At 34.9% G+C, this 21,459-nt stretch overlaps 2 protein-coding genes across 4 annotated transcripts; one reads left to right on the top strand and one right to left on the bottom strand.

The window, feature by feature from the left end:
- Window positions 1-1,587: 1,587 nt before the first annotated feature.
- Window positions 1,588-14,274, top strand: LOC147410265 (phosphoinositide phosphatase SAC2-like). Of its 3 annotated transcripts, none has more exons than XM_086433375.1 (16): window positions 1,589-2,089; window positions 3,315-3,519; window positions 3,614-3,779; window positions 4,307-4,529; window positions 4,870-4,946; window positions 5,234-5,421; window positions 5,499-5,596; window positions 5,758-5,891; window positions 5,998-6,126; window positions 6,431-6,794; window positions 8,546-8,667; window positions 9,469-9,582; window positions 10,202-10,393; window positions 12,906-13,058; window positions 13,271-13,373; window positions 13,784-14,274. In XM_086433375.1, the coding sequence occupies exons 1-16, from the start codon at window positions 1,994-1,996 to the stop codon at window positions 13,901-13,903; spliced, it is 2,484 nt and encodes an 827-aa protein (XP_086289501.1). In that variant the 5' UTR covers window positions 1,589-1,993; the 3' UTR covers window positions 13,904-14,274. The 3 variants fall into 3 exon arrangements, with proteins under 3 accessions (XP_086289515.1, XP_086289501.1, XP_086289509.1); XM_086433383.1 differs by having other exon boundaries at window positions 6,001-6,126; XM_086433389.1 differs by lacking the exon at window positions 12,906-13,058 and having other exon boundaries at window positions 1,588-2,089.
- A 2,491-nt stretch (window positions 14,275-16,765) lies between these two features.
- On the bottom strand, window positions 16,766-21,137 carry LOC147410266 (small ribosomal subunit protein uS2-like). Its single transcript, XM_086433401.1, has 5 exons — window positions 20,901-21,137; window positions 19,443-19,705; window positions 18,593-18,790; window positions 18,139-18,358; window positions 16,766-17,026 (listed from the first exon to the last, which is right to left on the bottom strand). Exons 1-5 carry the CDS (start codon window positions 21,034-21,036, stop codon window positions 16,914-16,916), a joined length of 930 nt encoding a protein of 309 aa, XP_086289527.1. The 5' UTR covers window positions 21,037-21,137; the 3' UTR covers window positions 16,766-16,913.
- Between the last annotated feature and the right edge of the window lie 322 nt (window positions 21,138-21,459).

The raw sequence follows: 21,459 nt of genomic DNA on the forward strand, positions 1-21,459 counted from the left end.
ATTTCCAACCTCAAATTAAAATATAAAGTTATTTATTTTCTTATATGAAAAGTGAGTAAATAAAGGTAGGACGGCATATTCGCATTTTTTATGAGTAAAACAGTAATGGCTTTGGCAAAAATGGTGGGAACCAAAAAGCCAAAAAGGGTAGATTGAAAAACGGATTCTGTTGCATTGGCTGCTTTTATGTAGAATTTGAAAAGTTTTAAGATTTTAACGCTTACGACAATGGGATAAAAAGGTTACCGATTCATTGGGTTGACTCGATATCATTTGAGTTGACTTGAATTGATATATGATTATCGAACGATTACTATGACATGCTTAAGTGTGGGACCTAGAAAGATTGATTGATTTTCAATTTACGTTGAAATTAACATGATTGAATATGATAACTGTAGAGGCAAAGACTTGCACTACTTTGAGATTTTCACTCGATTATTGACTTTGTCTTTTTATGCTTCTAAGTGTGCTTGCAACAACACATCTCCGACACCCAAATCAGAATCTTAATGCAAAAAAGTAATATTCAATTTTTAGTAGAAAAGATTTCAAACATTTTAATATCTCTTTCTATGTATTTATAGAGATTTCCTCTCTGATATTCTCTTTGATTTTAATTAGTTATTTTTGTTTAAGTGGTTCATTTTTTTTAGGGATTTTCCTTGATCCTCGCGAATATGGTTGAATTCCTGATTTTTAGGGATTCGATAGAATCGACTTATTACCTCAATCCTTAGCACTTTGTTATTTCGATCTTAAAAATATTTAGGTTAGATTTTCTTTACTTCTCAAACACGGGGACTCGATGGATATATCTCACAGTTGCCATGTGTCAATATTCAAAACCGTACAATTTTTGATTGATAAGCTTATTTTTCATGAGTTCAGTAACTTGGTGCTTATGAGATTTGAACATAAATCTCTGACATCATTATCTAAAGACTTTTCCAATTAAACTAATTGAAATCTACATGACAATATCACTTTTAGGTTAAAATGAAACGAGTGAAGATTCTATTGATGAAATAGTGTCTATGGGGCATAGCTTGATTAGGAGTCCAAAGTGTTTCAAACACTATCTAAATTGTGCCATGTAGACACCTAATCAATTTTATTAGGTCCTGAGTAATAATAAAATATAGAGAGTAGATGTCTATGTTCATCCGATTTATTGACTTAGTTTTAATCATTTTCTTTGGTGAACCATGAACACACCTAATAATGGCCCACTTCACCTAGTAAGTTATTGTGTAAATTCACGCCGTAGATTATGCTGCTAATATAGTGTTGGAGGCTTTCCGCCCAAACCCTTTCCACCAATTTCCTTCCAGATGTAACCCGAAGAAACTGATTTATTTAATTAATCATATATACATATATATGATTCAAAAAAATGTACGGTAGCGCAGAGTGTGATGAGTTGCACTAGATCATTTCTTGAAGCTTTAAATTTCCTAAAATTTTGGAATCGACCGAATTTACTAACTGTAACTCGCCCGATTCAAGGCTCCACTCAGCATCTTGAAAGAGAAACGAGTTGAAGATCGTTTTATATTATATGGTAAGAAAGAACGTTGATAAAAATAATCGATTTTTTTTTTTCACTCTGGTTTTTTTGTGGATTTGAGCGGTCATCGAAGTTGTGGTTCTCTCTCTCCCTCTTTTAAGAGCTTCGATTCCAAGTTCTCTCAGTTTCGATTTCGATCCTCTCTTGCTTTCTACTCTGTTTTTCAGAGATTTCGAAGATCTGTATTTCTCTTTATCTCTCTCTGTGATTCGATTTGGTTCGGTCGCTTAGTAGAAGATTTTGGTTGTTAATGGAAGAGAACGAGTTGCAGAACAAGTAAGGGATTTGGAAGAAAATGCTCTATTTGAAGCAACCGAAAGCCATTTTATTGTGTTGGAGCTTGGAACTCGAGTGATCTTCTCTCGTGTGTCTGTCTGATCTTTTTTGAGTTCTTTCCGCGCCTGAGGCTTGGGATCCGAACCAATGGATTCAGATAACGAGCTGAAGGTTCGGATTGAAGATGAGCAGGAACCGAGGGACTATTTTCTCCAGAAATTCAGACTCTACGAGACTCGATCGGTAATAATAATTGTTCTTTTTTTTTTTGGTTGAAGAATTTGGATTCTACTTTGCTCAGTTTTTTTTAATTTGGTAGCTCGGTTTATAGGTAACTTTCAAGATCTAATTAGGAGTTATTTATGGAAAAATGCCTTTTATGTTTTTTTTATTTTTATTTTTAGTATTGTTTGGATGGTTGATCTGTAGAAGAATTTGTTCGATTTTTAAATTTTTCTGCTTTATTTGTTAGTTGTAATTTCAGATTGAATTTTCTTTTTGTGGAACAGATGGCGACCTTAACTATTTTTTGAACTTTTTCTTAATTTTATTTAGTTACGAAGTTATTTCTGCCAAGAAATTTCCCATTTTTTTTTCCCATTTTTCTTCTCAATTCTATACCTTTTATGGTGATTTATAGTCTCACAGTGCTGAAAATCTTCTATTTTTTTGTTTTTTCGTTAATATTCAATTCTCCTCAGAATTGTGTGGGCATTCAGACAGAAATGTTTGAATCCAAGAAGCCAGAAATGGAATTGGTGAAGGGTGAGGCCAAATTGACTCAAAGTTAGGTTGAGAACTTAAACGAGTTTTTTTATTTTAAATAAAACGCTATATTCTAGTTTGATATGAGTATTTTGCATACAGAATTGACATTTGACCTTCATTCAGTCGGAAATTGTGTTAAGATTTCTAGTTTCTTAGTAAGCAAAACTCTACGAAAAAATCTAGGGAATTTCATGTACAAAGGGCTTATTGTTTAATCAATTTATTCTGCGTTCTTCATGATCTCAGCTGATATTATCGTAGTTCTTGTGTCGCAATAAATATTGTTGGTCATCTCAGTTCTTGATTTAGTTTTTTTTAGTTTTCTTTCTAATATGCAAACTACTCTGTTAATTTATTTGGGTTCTTGAATGATTCAACCCAGAGAGTTGTTTCAAGAGCTTAATTGAGCTTTTAAAAATTATGCTAAGTTGCTAACATTTGGAATGGAACTTTTTGATGGTAAAAGGTTTTAAATATTTTTGGTGTTGGTATGGTTTTTTATTTTGTTCTATTGTGGAGTTCTTCAAACTGATTCAAACATCTCAAACTCAGCTTAGTAATGTATGACAGTAATAAGCATGCCTTTAAGGTAGTTTGGGTTTCAAACGTGTTTTCTTACCTTCAGATGAGTATCTATTTTTCTGTTTGTCATCATTAGAACTTCCACGATGCATATCTAATATAATATTTTATGTGACAGAAATTTTATATGATAGGAAGGGACAAGAGTAGAACGCTATGGAGAGTGTTGAAGATTGACAGATTAGATCCTACTGAGCTAAGCATTCGTGAAGATTCTACCACGTACTCTGAAGCCGAATGTTACGACCTATTGAAGCGGATTCATGAAGGAAACAGGCCCACTGGTGGACTTAAATTTGTTACCACATGTTATGGAATCATTGGTACGGCACATTCAATAAAAAAGTTTTTGTGTAATGCCTTTACATATTATATTTATTTTCATCATAAGACTCACATTGTTTTTTGCTTTTTCAGGATTCGTTAAATTTTTGGGGCCTTATTACATGTTGCTTATCAAGAAAAGAAGGAAGATTGGTGCAATTGGTTCCCATACAATATATTCAATCAGCAAGAGCGAGATGATTCCAATTCCAAATTCTACTGTGCTATCCAATATGGCTTATTCTAGGAATGAAAACAGGTCTTTTGTCCATTCTGTCTGTAAATGTATAATGTCGTTGGTAGTTTTGAAAGAGACCTTGGAAATTAGTTTTCAGAATTATTCCTTGTCCCTATGTATATAGATCAAGAAATGTGTTCTTATGTCTGTTTTATTCTTACTAGTACACGTCTCATACGTCCTCCGTTGTCAATCAGTGGTGTGGGCTCATTCGCCTCAAAATGATCCTACGTGTTTCTGGCAGTTATGGTTATTTTTCTTAAAGATGAAGTAACGTCACCTCTGTAAATGTTGTATCATATTTATAGCATCCTTTTAGTTACCACAATTTAATAGAAACTATATGCCTGTTCAGTTCTGCAAATGTTCAAATGAAACAAGTTACAAGGGTTTGAGGGTTACAAATTTTCTTTTTAATATTTTGTTATGCTATATTTTATAAATAGCTGATTTATGTTCTGTCATTACTCTTTTAGTTTTTATAACATTTTTGGTGGAAAAGTATTTATGGATTCCGTGTTTTTTTTGTTTTCTTATCAATGACATAGATACAAAAAGCTCCTATGCACAGTGGACCTTACAAAGGACTTCTTTTTCAGCTACTCATACCATGTTATGCTTAGTCTTCAAAAGAACTTATCTGAACGTTTGACAGGGCAAGTTATCTATGAGAAAATGTTTGTCTGGAATGAGTTCTTGACAAGAGGGATCCGGAATCACCTCAAGAATACTCTCTGGACAGTAGCATTGGTGTATGGCTTCTTTAAACAGGTAAGGCATCAAATGAATGGTTTGCCTATGTTGTTTAATATTGGAATAATTAGTAAATAAGAAAAAAAATCAAATGATGTGACTTACCCCAAAAAACATAATTAATTGGTGTGTTATTTATGCATAAATTTAATTTTCTGTTTAGTACTTAAGTGGTATGACTGATCTCTCTTAGACCCAGTTGCGTTTGTGCTTGCCCCAAACCTTGAATGCCAAATCTATCCTATTTGATGATTTAGGCCGAAAATTGGCATGGATTGAGATGGTTGTTTGTGTACTCTTTGTTTAGGACTGAAAAGTTTAGTGTTCAACTGATTCATTTCTGCTTTTATGAATCCAGACCAAACTTTCAATATCTGGGAGGGACTTCAAGTTGACACTCATTGCTAGGCGCTCACGTCATTATGCTGGCACCAGGTTCAAATTAATTTGTGTTTTTATAACTTATCACAACTATGCTTTCAAGGAAGCATGGGGTACTTTTTGAAAAAGAAAAATTATAAAGCTGGAAGTTTCACCTTGTGTGGTGCACCTGCAGTATGTCTAGATTGATGGTTCTAAGCGGGAGAACTTGAAATTAAGCCAACTGTTGCTCCTAAGTACCCAATTAGTCATCTTATTGGGTTGATACATTAATTTTAAAGTTGACCTTTAAAGTTGAGATGCTTCTTGTTTGTCATTATTGTTCCCGTTCCGTGGTGTAGGTATCTGAAACGAGGTGTAAACAAGAAAGGCAGAGTAACTAACGATGTTGAGACCGAACAGATTGTGTTTGAAGATGTTCCTGAAGGATGTTCATTACGAATAAGTTCTGTTGTGCAGAACCGAGGTTCTATACCCCTATTCTGGTCCCAGGAAACTTCACGCTTAAATATTAGACCTGATATCATATGTGAGTCTCTTAACACATTAAAATTGTAGTATGGTAGTAACGCATTGTCATCTTTTAACAGACATTCCTAATTTCAGTGTCAAAGAAGGATCAAAAGTATGAAGCTACTAGACTTCATTTTGAGAACCTTGTCGAGAGATATGGAAACCCAATAATCATTTTGAATTTGATTAAGGTAGGTCCTTCTATAATTGATTATGAAACCAACCATTTTGCAAGCATTTTTACTCAATTTTAATTGAAAAAACTTTTTGGTTTCTGAAACTCAACAATCATTTGATGAATCTTCCCTGGGTTTCCTTTGTTGTTTTGGTTGTCTTGGCTGGTTCTTAACAGACACGTGAGAAGAAGCCTCGAGAATCTATACTTCGTGCAGAGTTTGCTAATGCAATTGAATTTATTAATAAAGATCTATCAGAGGAGAGCCGTCTAAAGTTCCTTCATTGGGACCTTCACAAACATTCTAGAAGGTTACTTGGCTTCTATATTCAATCTTTGGTTAAAGATATTATGTTTTTGATGACGTGTTTATATCTTATATAATTCTAACTAGACAAGAACCTTACTTTTTCCCAGCAGAGGCACAAATGCGTTGGCACTACTTGGCAAAGTGGCCGCATACGCATTGGATTTGACAGGTTACTTATATTGTCAAGTTACACCTGAGTTGAGATTTGAGGGATCTTTAAAATGGCCGCATTGCAAGTAAGTTTGACTCAAAAGGGAATTAGCTCTTATGTGGTTGAATTTACTATTCTTTAGATAAATTATTGTTTGAAATCATACCTCAAATAATGTATCATATGGTACAATATGGTAAAACATATTAAGGTGTAAAATATTTAGTAACTCTTAATTACATGGCGAATGTACCCCTATCATGTCTTTAGTTCATCCTTGATTCTTCATGATGATTACCTTAAATTTTAATTTTATTTGGAAACTTTGCTGCTTTGTTTGATGACTGATTCTTATTTATTGTTCACACTGATAAAATGCTGTGTCACAGGAATAATTGTGTTGGCGACTCATCTGAACCAAATTGTTGTGATAATAAACTGGAGAATGGGGATGTCACAGAAGTGGGACCTGGTGAAGATAATGGTTATGGTGACGAAAACCACACGGTCAAACCACCCATGTTTCAAAAAGGTGTGCTTAGAACCAATTGTATAGACTGCTTGGATCGCACAAATGTGGCACAATATTCCTATGGTTTGGCTGCTTTAGGACATCAACTTCATGCCTTGGGATTTATAGATGTCCCAAAAATTGATCTGGATGCCCCTTTGGCTGATGATTTGATGCGGTTTTATGAGATAATGGGTGACACACTTGCATTCCAATACGTTGGGTCTCCTGCCCACAAAAAGGTATTCCTCCTACACTCCGAATGCTTGGAAATTTACATTGTTTCTGAAGACCGGTTGAACTTTGTGTTGGTTTCTGTCCGATGGTAAGGGAAAATTCAAGAGATTAAATTTAGGAATAATGTTATATGCTACATTCTTTTTTTATGGCAAGAGAGATTATGACTAATATTCCAGAATAATATTATGGTTGCAAAGAAAATATAAAGGGAAAAGAATGAGAGAGAAGATTATCCTCCCAGCTTACTCACCGACAATTAAATAAAAAAGAGTAGGAAAAATAGCATTATTACCTCAGCCAATCGAACTATGTGCGATGTCTTCTTCCAACTTGAGCTCTTCTAATTTATTATAAATAACATCTCTGCAGCAATGTAGTGATGTTGCTTCTTTTTTGTACCAGAAATAAATATACTCAGCATTCAGTGTATGCCTGTTGAATGAAGTATTAAACTTAAGTGTATACTCAGCATTCAGTGTATGCCTGTTGAATGAAGTATTAAACTTAAGTGTATACTCAGCATTCAGTGTATGCCTTTTGCATGAAGTATTAAACTTCAAATGTTCTGTGACAGTAATGGATGGATGCTCACTTTTATCGTCATGTTTTTGTAGGTTCGGGTTTGTCTCTTAGAGGAAATATGGGCATTTTTTAAGTTCATTTAGGATAAGACTTCGATAATGTATATATATTTATCTAAAAAAAGAAGATAAGAATTCAATAATGATGGTGATGATGATGATTACACTAATTTTTTCTTTGAATTATGGAGCCAAATAGTTGCTAGTTTGACTAAAAATGCAAATTTTCTTACCTGTTATGCCCTGGTGGCTTATATCATGCCAATGTCAATCCTGTCTACTGGGGATCTCAGTGGCAAGCGGCAAGTTGAGTTATATTTATGACTACTTTTTTAGTTGGCCAAAGTTAGGGTGAGAATTTTGTTCTTGGGAATTGTTAGTCAAACATTCAACCGTGAATTTTCTTGCTACATACTTGGATACCATTATTTCGTTTCAAGTTCTGTTCTTTGGGTTAAATTGATACATGTGCAACTTCTCAATTGAATAGGATGGCCAAATAAATTTCAGCACTTCCGTTAGAGCATCATTCTGCCCTGCATTCTAGACATCATCTCCTTTTTCTTTGTGATGTTATATTTATATTATCAAACACAACATTGGACCCCACTCCTTTGTCTCAAGATTTTACCCCCATAAACAACGTATCTTGAAGACGGTTGTCCCTCCTCCTCTGTCTTCTCTCTTCTTCCCCTTCCCAAGAATATAACTTTATTGTCTTTTCTCTTCTATACCCCCACTATACCTTTCTATATTACTTTATCATCTTTTCTCCTCTTCCAATAATACCCTTCCAAATTTATTGTTTTTCCTCTTTCACCCCAAAGAGGATGCCGCAAACTCTAGTTGATTTGCAATACATATTTTGTGTGGTATCTACTTGGGGTTCTCTTTTTTATTCAGGTTTTCATGGGTTAACTTTTTCCCTTCTTTGAAAGTGTCAGTTTGCTAAGTTAGTAAGGTTTGTGAGTGTTGATACCATGACCTGGGTTCAAAATCTGTCTGCATCCACTAATTATTAACCACTAACCCATGTTCCTATCAAATAAAAAGCTTGTTTTCCTTCTAGCCCATGAATAGATTTATAACATCGTCCATCTGCAACTGTTTACATTTTTTTTCCTATAGTTTATTAATAACAAGTAATTTTTTGCATTTATGATACTAAATAGATATTCTCTGAGAAAAGAGGTCAATGGAAAGCAGCAACCCAGTCCCAAGAGTTCTTCAGGACACTTCAACGTTATTACAGCAACACCTACCTGGATGCTGAGAAGCAAGATGCAATAAACGTGTAAGTGACCTATTTGTCTCGTAATTCCTGCATTGCTTATGGGAGAGGAAATATATGACCATCTGTTTATAACACCTTAAGTATTGTTCTATTGGCTTACAACACCACCTATGACCCATAGCCACAGAAACGAGTGTCGAATGTAACTTTTTTTTTAATGGGTAAAGCTGGACTTGAACCCAAGACCTCAATGTTGTTTTGCAATGTGTCAAACCAGCTGAGCTATGTGTCTAAGCCCAGTGTCAAATGTAACTCTTACTATGAATAAAATTACATTCTAATATTTTCTTTTTCTTATGGATAATCAAACCTAAATGAAGAAAGTGATCGTTTTCGGGTATGTTCTTGTCACCAATCGTAACCAGTATCACATCCTTATGACTGCCATTGCCAAAGTTGCATAACATGTATCCATAGTGACATAATTCTCTGATTGTTTTTGAAAAAAATGCGATTAATTCACGATTCTTTCAGTCGGGTGATTTAATCCCAACTTATTCACAAAACTTCGAAAAATACAATTTTATATGATATTTTAATATGAAAAATTTTATTTTTTTAATATTATGTTAAATAGCAATATATTTTATTTTTTCCCTGATTTTTTTCTCAATTTTGCCCTTTTTTTTTTTTTTTGAATTTTTCCCTTCCTGAATTTTCCTAAATCCCGATTTTGTTACTATGCATGTATCCAGTCAGCTCAGTCCATGCTAACCCATTGCATATGGCTATTTATATAGAATATTTTTAGCATCAAATATTTATTCCACTGCATGCATTTGGCCTTATTTGGATGAGCAGATTCCTGGGGCACTTCCAACCACAACAAGGTAAACCCGCACTCTGGGAGCTGGATTCAGACCAGCATTACAATGTTGGGAACCGTGATCATACTTTTGGAGATGAAAATGCAAGGTATTGGTATAAGAAATTCTTAAATTCATCAACATGTTTATGTTTCCACCTTATGAGGAATTATAGAGTACCTGTCAACCGGGCACAGACTATTAGGATGGCCTACAGTAATATACTGACACGTTTGTGCACAAGCAAAGCATTGAGTTAAGCAAATGGTTGATCCTACCTAGGAATACTGGTACATGTCCTGCAAAGCATTGAGATGGCCTTGAGAGAGATTATTTATGGATTCATTCTTTTTCTATGTCATCTAAAGGGCACGTGGTGATGTCAGATGATCATAACATCTGTTATATCAGCTTTTGTGGAAGTTTGTAAATCGGATGATTATGATCATCTGATATGGCCTATCTTCATTATTCCAGGAATCTTTCATTTGGGAAGGCCAGCATCATTGGCATCTTCACACAACCCAATTTTCATCATTTATTAAACATAATTTGCATATCTTTCGTATGTTTGGAATCATTAGAAAGTGTCAATTTGTGTTTGACATGTGTTTAGTGATGATTCAGGAGAAATGTATAAGACTGAGAGTTGATTGTGAATTTTTTTATGTCTATGTGGATGATTACACATTCTTGATCGGTAATCAAAAGTGTTTCTGTGCCTGTAGGTCACTTTTCAAAAGATCCTTATCAGATGGTAACATTCTTTGTGAAACTGACACTCCTATGACAGCCACAATTGTTGGAAAGAAAATTCCTAACTCAGTCTTGACTGAAAGAACACAAGGAGAAGGTAGCAACAGTCTTTTTGATTGCTCATCAGAAATCTCAACTTGCGAAAGTGATATATCGTGTTCCAGGTTGGCTTATTTTGCCTCTATTTGATACTTTGAGTAGTGCTTTATTATCGGAATATATCTGATCCATGGTTTCAAAACTTGGTTTAACGTCTCGGCTCGTTCATGGACGATACCGAGTTGTCTCGGACGAGATAAGCCATTTAACTCGGTTTACAATTGTTTATTCATAGATATTTTTATGAAAAAAATTATAATATTTTTAGAAAATAAGGTAGATTATAAGCTGTTTAATAAGAAAATTATATTTTATTTATATAATTTAAAATTACAAAAAATAATTATTTTAATTAAAATATACAAAATCCTGCTTGACTCGTCCTAGATTTTGAAAATATCGTCCAAGTCATCTCTTTTGTCTCGTAAGATTTTGCACATCTTAAAAAAGTGGCATTTCTATTTGGCACCCCAACTTTTACTTATTCTCAATAATTCACTTCTTTTTAATGGGCTGTAATAAGTAAAAGTTGGAGTGCCAATATCAGTTATCACTTATATTTGCTTATACAATTTTTCTCATAAAACCCTTCTTCACTGAGTAAGGAAACCGTTCCCTTGCTACCACAACAGCCTATGTATATCAAATGTATTCTATTAGATGAGAATAGTTGTTTGGTCTATCATACTCTTACAGAGAGTTAAAATAAATAAATAGTGGATAGATTGCGAAAGTCAGGAAATCTGATGATGGTTAGTATATGTGACACATATGGTAGTGTATGGAAAACTGATTTTTTATTTTTTGATAAAAATAATATATTGATGAAAAGAGGGAAAACACAATACAAGGAGGTTGAGGAAGCTTCTCAAAAGCAAAAAACAAAGGAAAGCTAATACATCAATGATTATATAAAGAGTTCCATCTAAAAACAAAGTCATCAAAAGTAGTTCCCGTGAACTCTATATTCTGTTTCGATCAAAGATACATCAGGCCCAAGATCTCCATGAAACTGACATGAGAGCCTCTCATCTTATTATTGAACACCCTGTTAGTTCTTTTGTTCCACACCTTCCAAGCAATAGCCGAGGGAAGAATAGTCCAAAGATATCTCTCTTGAAAAAAATCATTACTAGCTCACCACTCTAACAACGAGGAGAACTTATGAGGAAAGACCCATTGAATACGGAATAGACCAAGGAAAGTTGACCAAATATTATGAGAGTAGGGGCAAATGAATTAAAATATGGTCGACAGACTCTCCATCCTTCATACAGAGGGGACAACAATTGGGTGTGATCCAACCCTTAGTCATCAAATTGTCCATCGTAAGAATCTTCCCAAGGAAAGCCAACCAATTAAAGAAGAAATTTTAGAGGGAACTAAGTTGGACCAAATAATGGACCCGAGAAAGGGTCGCTCTGCATAAGGGTTGAGCCACTTATGGAAGGATTTGACAGAGAATCTCAAATCCTTAGCCCTCGTCCATTCCCACCTGTCCTATTCACTTTCATCGAGAAGAGACGAATGCAGTAGATCAAGGAAAGATGTCACATTTGTTAGTTCCCAATCATTAAAATTTCTCCTGAACCTCAAATCCCAAGTAGAGATGGAATCATTGCGAATCAAACACTGCTGGATCAAATGATCATTTTTCAACGAACAGGCATACAATGACGGAAATTGAGCTGTTAGAGGTGATGTGCCACATCAATTATCCTCCCAAAATTTAAACTTGTCTCTTGTACCCGCTTTGAATCTAATCCCTTTCTCAAACTTCTCCCTCACTTTGAGAATCCCCTTCCAAACACTACATCCATATGAGCTTTTAGCCTCGTCACTATACCAGCCTAGTATTTTTTCCCCGTACTTGGCCTTAATGACCCTCCTCCATAGACTTCTCCTTTCCTTCCCAAGCCTCCAAAGCCACTTCCCTAACAGCGCCCTATTAGCTAATCTAAGACCACTAATCCCCAACGCCCCATTCTTCTTAGGCATGCAGATAACCTTCCATCTTACTGGTGATGCTTTCTCCTATTATTCCTCAATAAATTTCTTATAAGTCTTTCCAATTTGATTTCAACGGACCTCGGAAGCGTGAACAGGAAGAGAAAGTAAATCGGGATACTCGTCATGGTACTTTTTATCAAGGTTACTTTCCCTCCTTTAGATAGGTAATTGGCCTTCCACGTACTCAGCCTTTTCTCCAGTCTCTCAATCACCCCTTCCCAGATTTTGATACTATTGTAGGGTGCTCCCAGCAGTAAGCCCAAATAAGACGTGGGTAATAAATCATACCCACAGCCCAAGGTAGCAGCCTTCAAATGAATATCGTTTTTAATCACATGAATACTGATTTTATTGTTTGATGCTTATCAATTCTCTTTTAATAAAACCTATGCATTTAAGGAAACCATTTCCTTGCTACCGTAGCATCTGATGTATATCACATGAATTGTATTTGATGATAGACATCATTTTTTTTTTGGGTTTTTTTTTTTTCTTCTAATGGTGCCTTCCATAATTAATCCTAAAATGTCTTAATGCCTGATTCAGCTTCGTAACCGTCTTTGTTAGGTACACTCCTTCAATGACTCGCACACAACTTTTCCCAGACCTGCAAAACTCTCAGACTTATTTCAATGAAGATGCATTTAACTGCTCAAATTTTCTTGATGTTGACTGGCTTTCTTCCTCTGGGAATTCATGTGAGGAAGAACCATGCGATAGGTAATTTTGTGATTTTTTGCCCAACTCTAACCTGGAAAATGTTATGCGAGATGTTTCTTGTATTGTGAAATTTCCTATGAACCAATCTATTAGAAAAAGAAAATTTCTATCTAACCCATTTTTTTATAAAATAATTTAGGAGGAAGCACAAGTTTTATACCTGATATTTGTGGAGAAATTTAAGAATTCACCGTTGTTTTTAATGGATTCAGGTCTGCGTTCCCTCAATTCAATCGCATGTCATCAGAGAATGTTGTGAATGGCATAATAGTGGAAACAACCCCAACTTCGAGTGAAAATGGATCCAGTGTCAAGGTAGGGTATCCCATTGTATCACGGTAACAGCATTTCTATGAACAAAATGGTGCGTTATTTTTTTTTTGAAAAGGAAAAAAAAAAAAAATAATGCACCATTTTGTTCATAAAAAATGGTGAATTATTCAATTCTAAGAAAATATCAAGTATCCATTCTACAAAGAATCAGGATCCAGAATGAAGTCTACATGGCACCTTTTGGTAGGAGTTTAAGACACATTGGACTCCTAACCAAGCCAATGTGTTTGTTAACCGATGAAAATGTGCCATGTATACGCTGTATTTTGCCATAGGAATGGGACACCCTTATGAATTACCATGATATAGCGGTGTTTTCTTGTACATTCGTAATGGGGTGGCACTTGAAAAGACATTTACCTTTTTTTCTTTTTCTTTTTTAAATCATGCAGGAACGAGAGCAGACAGAGACAGAACTGTCATATGGCACAGCCCAGAATTCTGATGTTTTTGGCGATTTTCCCGACAGCTTTGTGCATTGGGTAAACCATGGAGAGACACTGTGCCGCTGATGCTTGTAGGTTCAAAATTTTCCTCAAAATCAAATGTATATTTCTCATTCCCATCTGACTCGATCTGTTCTAAGAATGCCCGACCCCAGAAGAGAAGTATACATAAAGAGTGAATAAAACGACAAGAGAATAAAACTAAAGCAACATCACCGGCATTCTTTGTCTGCACAGATTCAATTGCGAACTTTCTATCAGAGTCTGATATGTAAGTACGACAGAGTAGATAGATAGTAAAATTATTTTTCGAGATCTCTAGTTCTATATTTTCCCCCATTTTGTGAACGTCTTCTGAATTTTCAATCCTGTAAATACTTCATATACATTCTGCTGGTTCAAGCTCCACATACAGTAAACCATTGTTTTTTTCACTTTACATTTCTTTATGCCACTGGTGGTGAGAGAAAAATCTGATTGCACAAAGATCCATCCAGACTGAAGACCCACCTCAATGCATCTGTTGCAGTCATCCACAGCACTTGGTCAGGATATCCCAGGCTCCCGAAAAGTAGTTGCGCTCAATTTTTTTTTTTTTTTTTTGCTTATTTTGAATTGAAGTTGTCTTCCCTTTGGAGCATGATGAGTTTGAAACTTTTAGAAGAGAAGGTCACCAAGTTCTGGAAGGCTGCACCCAGTGTCTATTGATTATTTTAATGTGGCAACAATCGATGTGCGTTTGCAAAAAAATTGTGTGTTACCAGAGGTTATTGTAAATGTTCAGGCGGCTATTTAACATTGAGTTGGGTGTTGTGGTGACAGATTTTTGTGATTTCAGTCAAATGAGGTTCTATATGGCTGAAACTCCTAATGTTTAATACTGCAATTTTCTAGTTAAACATGTAAAGCAGGGTTTATGATATCTCCCATTTACCGAATTCTTTCTATTTTCAGTTTGGGAATGGCTTCGACTCCAATGTTAGTAACGAACACATTTGAAAAAGATTAATGATTTTCTGATGTACCCCTCTAACATATGCTCCCGCATATGCCCTCTGACATGGCATGTGCTAGAACAATATATCTTTTTTCTCGGGATAAACACCTGCACATATTAATGATTTTAGCCCATGCCACGTCAGAGTATCTGGGAGCTTATGTGAGAGGGAGCGTCAGAAAATTATGACTCTTTGAAAAAATGCAGTAGCTATAATGTGCAGCGAATTAAGAGAAATTTAATTGAGATGGTTAAAAGGTGTTTGAAGATCCAGGTTCTTGAGATACATATCTGATCTTATAATTTCTAGTGAAAGAATTATTTTGAGCTTGTGAGATTATTGACTGTAGTTCTGAAACCAGGGTTGAATTACAATGAACAACATTTGAGAGTGGAAGTATGTTTCCAGGGTGTAATGAGCCATCCTAATCAAGTGGAAACTTTTATGAGGATTATGATTGATTCAAGAAAATTAAAGTCGGTGATTTTCTGATTCAAAATTTTTCCTTGGGTCTGTATGTGGTAATGGCACAGGATCATAGGTCTTTTTCTTCGGGATACACAAGGAAAACGATGAATGATTCTTTGCCCTTACCACATCAGCCAACTACAGATCAAGTGGAAATTTTTGAATCAGAAAATCATTAGCAAATTAGAAATGAATAACTTGGTTACCTAAATGAGATACACTCATGAGATGCATCCCATTATCTCGAACTTGCAGAGAAGATTAATTAAAATTACCCAAATGCCCTCATTTTCAATATATTTTGCCAAAACCCTTGATTTGTTCCCAAAACCAGTCAACTTCAATCTAGTGTGGTCTCCAGGAGTTAAGGTAAGAACTAAACCAATAATGATTGAATGGGTGAAAAACAAGAGAGCTGCTATTCACACAACTTTTACTAACCCCACCCCAACTGTGCAATTCTTGGGTGATTTACAGAGGAATTGGTGAGGCATTAGCAAAACTTACAGAGGAATTGGTGAGGCATTAGCAAAAGTTGGTGTGGCAGTAGCCAAAGGTTGTTAAAACTTGAAGATGACGGAATTGTTTAGGACAAAAAAGGGACTTTTTGATAGAGAGGTTGAAAACAAGGGTATTTGGATCATTCCAATTATTGTATCTATCAAAAAATAAAAATAAAAATCATTCTTATTAGTGTTTAGCAGAAGAGACCAAGGTCAAGCTGTGTTTCATTGGGATATCTCCAAGATTCACCAGAGATATACATCCGACAATTGTTGCCAAGATTCTAATTTCCAAATTTGTTATTGGAAAAAAATTTAATTGGTAGATTGCAAATGTTGAATTGTTGAATATCCAGACAATTGTCCGAATCTGGATCAAATTTTATTTAAGAATCGAATATGAATTCTGAGATCAAAATATCAACGATCGAATTTTATGGTATATTTAAAATATCCATACATATAATATTTTTGGAATCAAATTTACTAATTTTTCATTTGAATAATGATGCAGTGACCTCAAGATCGGGCATCATATCGCACATTTTGGTGTGAAAGTTGGGTCCAAAGCTCTTCATTTTGCTGTAAATGAAGAGCCAAAACCATTGTACTTCCAACCGAATCAAAGCCCCACATTTGCACTGCTCCAGTAGAATTATTCTATCATCATTCCACCTTCAAATGAAGGTGGATTTAAAATCTCCTTTCCACAATCGAAGCATTTAAAAACAACCCAAAACATCATTTGCAATTTAAAAAAAAAACACACACACACGACCTCAACCCTCTTCTATATTAGGAGACGTAGTGGTGGCGGCGGCTTCAGTCAGTTTTGACGGAGCAATTATTTCTAGATATAACAAGAGGGCTAAAAATTTAAAATAAAATCCTTAATACATAATGGTCCAACTAACGCCAATCAAACAATTAAAAAAGAAAAAATGTATTGTGGTATAGAGTGATGGTTTAAAACTAAAATATCATTATAAACTCAAAGTAGTACTCTCTCTCCATTTGAAAGACAACTGGGCCAAAAACAAATCTAGGCGGAAAACAAAAAAAAAAAAACTAGTTCTAGCTCATTGTTGTTTCTTGAAGTAAAGACTCTCATTCCCAACCTGTAGCGCTTGGGGCTGGGGCAGGAATGCTATCGATTCCTGGTATAACCATTGGTGGTGGAGGTGCGGCTGCTGCATCCCACCCATCGCCAGACAAAGGTACTGTTAATCACAAAGAATAGAAAAACAAAAAAAGATGATTAAGGAAACTTGTTAAATGAAAACTTTATATAAATTAAAAAAAAAAAAAAAAAATCAGTATAAATAATAAGTAATACTTTCACCATAATAAATAGAGAGAGATTCTAACATGTAAACAATGATTCCACCACTCAATTTAATCTATCTATCATATGTTATATTGAAAAGACATATTTCAATGATTTCTCTAATAGCATTACTATAAATTGTTTTTGTACCAATGGAACATCATATAGATGGTAGGAGGATGATAAATCAACTTAGGGTGACACAAATAACCACTACGATGTAACAGATCAACCACTTAACAATAAATGACTACCAGGCAGTACCACCCTTGTTAGAAATTCAGATTACATATGTGAAAAATTAGAGTTCTACTCGATTTTGGATTGCAAAAATTCCATAAATGAAAAAACATGCAGCATATGATTTTTTAAGTGTACCATATACCCCACTTCAAAAATTCAAAAACCAATTATCGGATAATATGATGGTGATGACAACAAGGGCATTGAGGTTATTTTCATTGGTTTTTATAAGACAAGTAAACGGGCAAATCATCAGTTTAGAAAATTAAGATGGTATCTCCCAAAGATGTGCAGGGGCATGTCATTTTTTTAGAACATTAAAGGGGACATGCTACAATAGTGTCTTTTTTTTACACATAAAAAAATGTTCTATTTTTTTTACTTAAAAACGTGAATTGTTCCAAATAATTCAATAATCCATACGAATAATACTTTCTTTAAAAACAGAAAAACATTTGCGAATTTTTCACAAATAAAACAGGTGATTGCTAACAAGGGGCACCACGGAATAAAAGCCTCTGACACACAAGCCACTAGAAATCAGATGTAAAAGGGCACGAATGACATATGAAAGCAGGGCCACACTAAACAACAGATTAAAACATGTTCAAATGAATTTTCACAGCAAAGATAAAATGTGGAAAAAAAAACAAAGGAATAAGGTAAGAAGCTAATTTTGATATTCCCATTACGTCAATCTACTTGTGCAGGTTAAGATAGTAAAACGATAACAAGGGTAGTAGGTTAAGCAAATGTTTTGACCTGCAGCCGCAGTCCAATCATTGCCTGGGACAGGAATGGCTGGAGGAGCAGCCATTTCCGGAGCCCATTGTGCATCAGCAATTTGACTAGGCCATTGATCACCTCCAAGACCAAGTGCTGCTGCTGAATAATCTGTTATTCCATAATCAGGAGCAGCAATAGCATCTTCTTCTTCCTGTTCTTTGGCTTCCTCGGGCTCCCGGTAGAAAAATAAATCAACCTGAACATAGTAAAGGTAGGGGTTAAAAAACATCACAATCAAAATGGAGAGATTCTATTGCTTCACCAACTTTTGCTAACAGCACCCCGCATTTCATATGTAAATCACTATAGAATTAACACACATTTTGGGGTGCTGTAGGTTAAAAGTTGGTATAACAATAGAAACTCTCTTAAAATAAAAGAATTCATTGTCCACGTGAATAAACAAAACCATGAACGTTATTAATATTACCATCACATCCCATTTCTGTCCGGGAAGAATAGTTCCACGCATCTGAAGGACCATCCTCGCCAACAACCAGAATAGACAGCCAATACTGTGCTTCCCCTTGTTATTGGCAGGGATCCCAATATCGACATACCTCATTGGGGAGTCAGTATCGCAGAAGGCAATGGTTGGAATGTTTCCAAGTGAGGCTTCCTTGATTGGCTGCAATATTTTAATGGCCACTCGTTAGAAATAGGTTCCTAAGCATGAAATACAGTTTGCAATGAAACAAAGTATAAAAATCCCAATTCAAACAAGAGAATATGCATATGATAGGTGGTCGAGAAGAACTACCTAACCAAGGGCTCTAATGGACACACAGCATTGCACCATGAAGGAAAAAAACACATTATAGACAGGATATTATGTAATGGATCTCACAAAATAGATCTGCTATGACACCAAGCATATTGTGACAAATTGGTCTTAAATAATTAAATTCATCCCATTTTTTTCAAAAGTAAAAGCAGATATGGAAAAATCAGAAGATGATCTATACTCAATTGGTAGTAATTTCAATCATTGGCTTCTGTTAGTGACTCCGCTTAACTAATATACTCCAATTTCTTAAATCTTTTATTGATAAAAAGAGAGATTCTATTGGCACCCCAACTTTTACTTAATCTCATCCATTGATTTATTTTTGGGATTCTAATTGGGATGTAATAAGTAAAAGTTGGGGGGCCACTAGCAGCTCTCAAAATTAATAAGCCTGGAAAATAACATATTAGACATGTCATCAGGTGGAGGGTTACAAACTCTACTCCTACGGGTGAACTTATTGGCAATCAGACACCACTCAGGAAAGATTTACCTGGTGATCAGTTCTGGGGTCAGTCAGGATGAGCAGACGAGGCTCACTGAAGGAGGTTTGAAGTTGATTGGTAAAAGTACCAGGAGTGTGTCGCCCTGCAATTGGGTGAGCGCCTGTGTACTGTGCAAACTTCAATACAGCTCTCTGACCGTATGGCCTAGCGGATTGGACAATAATGTCTTGAGGGTTTTCTATGGCAACAATAACCCTCGCAGCCAACTGTAGCTTCTCCCATGTCTTACCAAGATTAATAATGTAGATACCTGACCATCAAAAGCAGAACCGTTTGTGCATAAGAATCTCAAGCTGAAAAACAAAGAGAGCTATTATTGGCACCCCAACTTTTACTTATTACACCCCAATTTCTAAACCTAATTAAAGATAAAAACACACTTTTTAAACATTACAAAGATTTGGCTCAAATTATAATCTCAAAATTACAAAACATTAGAATGAAACAATTTCAGTAGTTGTTTACAATTATGATTAGGCTCGTATAAAATCCAAAACCAAAAAATAGCAATCCAGCCAAAAAAATCCTAGAGAACTTCTATTGACACTCCAACTTTTACTTATTCTCAACCATTCACTTATTTTCTTTACTTTTAATTGGGGTGTAAAAAGTAAACGTTGGGGTGCCAATAGCAGCTCTCAAAACAAATACCACTAACATAATTCAAGTATCAATGGTGAAAGATCCCCAGTGGCTATTTTTGACAAGAACATGTACATTGCATCCAAATAATAATTAAACTGGCCAATTCAGTTTCAAACGTCATAAAAAAACCCTAAATTTTCATCATTCAAGACACTCTCATTGGGTACTGAACTACCTACGATCAGTTCTTATATACAAGGCATAGGCATTGGTCTTTTGCTAAGTGTTGAGTAATACAATATATCACAAAGCAGCAATTCTTTAAGAAACGGTTATTTGTGTATCTTGCCACAAATCTCAAGAAATAATTTCACCTTTATTCCCATCTAATTTATTATCAACTATAGTTCTCGAAAATTAATTAACAGTCACCTCAACTCCAAACATCAAAAAATACCCATTACGCCTTAAGCCCAAATCTCCCCAGAAAACGATTTTTCTCCTTAGTTCACAAATCTGATACTATATATAATTCTTCCAAATTCGCAATCTCTCTTTTTAATGTTACATTCATATAAATTCACATGTGCTTTGAAGATCTAAATGTGAACATTATCAAATCCAACTAAACATGAACACTCATATAAAGTCTATATCTTTATGTTAGATTCATGTCTCATCTGTGCGACTAAACCTCACAATAATCAACTTTTTTTTTTGTTGAAGATTTTCCTCCACTATCAAATCTAAAATGACAATGGAAAATCAGAAAAAAAATAAAAAACAACCACAAAGGAATAACGCAAGATCAAATCACTATCATCTTAGAAGAAAAATTAAGAGAGATAGAGAGATCTAACCATCGGTCCTTCTCTTAAACACATATCTTTCCATTTGATAATCGCAGTTTTTGGTCCCTAAATGAACATCGGCTGCTAACATCATCTGTATGTCTGCCTCTTTCTGAGAGAGGCCCTTCGCAGTTGCTGTCGCCATGGCTGAGATTTGTTTTGGTGATTGAAACCCTAAAAGATTAGGGTTTTAAGAGTCGAAACTCTGGAAGACAACGAGACAGCTGGAGTTTTGGGTAGAATACTTCCCTCAAAACAATATTATTTATAGTGGAAACCTAGAATAACTTAAAGGGTTTAATGACCAAAACACCCTTATCAGATCTCGTTTGCGCCTCGTCTCCTTCGTGGACGAGATAAAAAATTTACTCTGTTTCACTTATTTATTTACATATACTTACAAGATAATAATTGTGCCTTTTTTTTTATATAGAATAAAGTTTATTAGAAGATATTTAATTATAAAGTAATGTTTTATTTTTATAAAAAATATTTAAATTTAAAAAATTATTATTATTTTGATTAAAATATATAAAATTCTAATTAACTCAATCGAGTTTTGTTGACT

The sequence above is a fragment of the Akebia trifoliata genome, chromosome 1 (assembly GCF_017979445.1).
Source record: "Akebia trifoliata isolate Shusen 1 chromosome 1, ASM1797944v1, whole genome shotgun sequence".
Taxonomy (NCBI): domain Eukaryota; kingdom Viridiplantae; phylum Streptophyta; class Magnoliopsida; order Ranunculales; family Lardizabalaceae; genus Akebia; species Akebia trifoliata.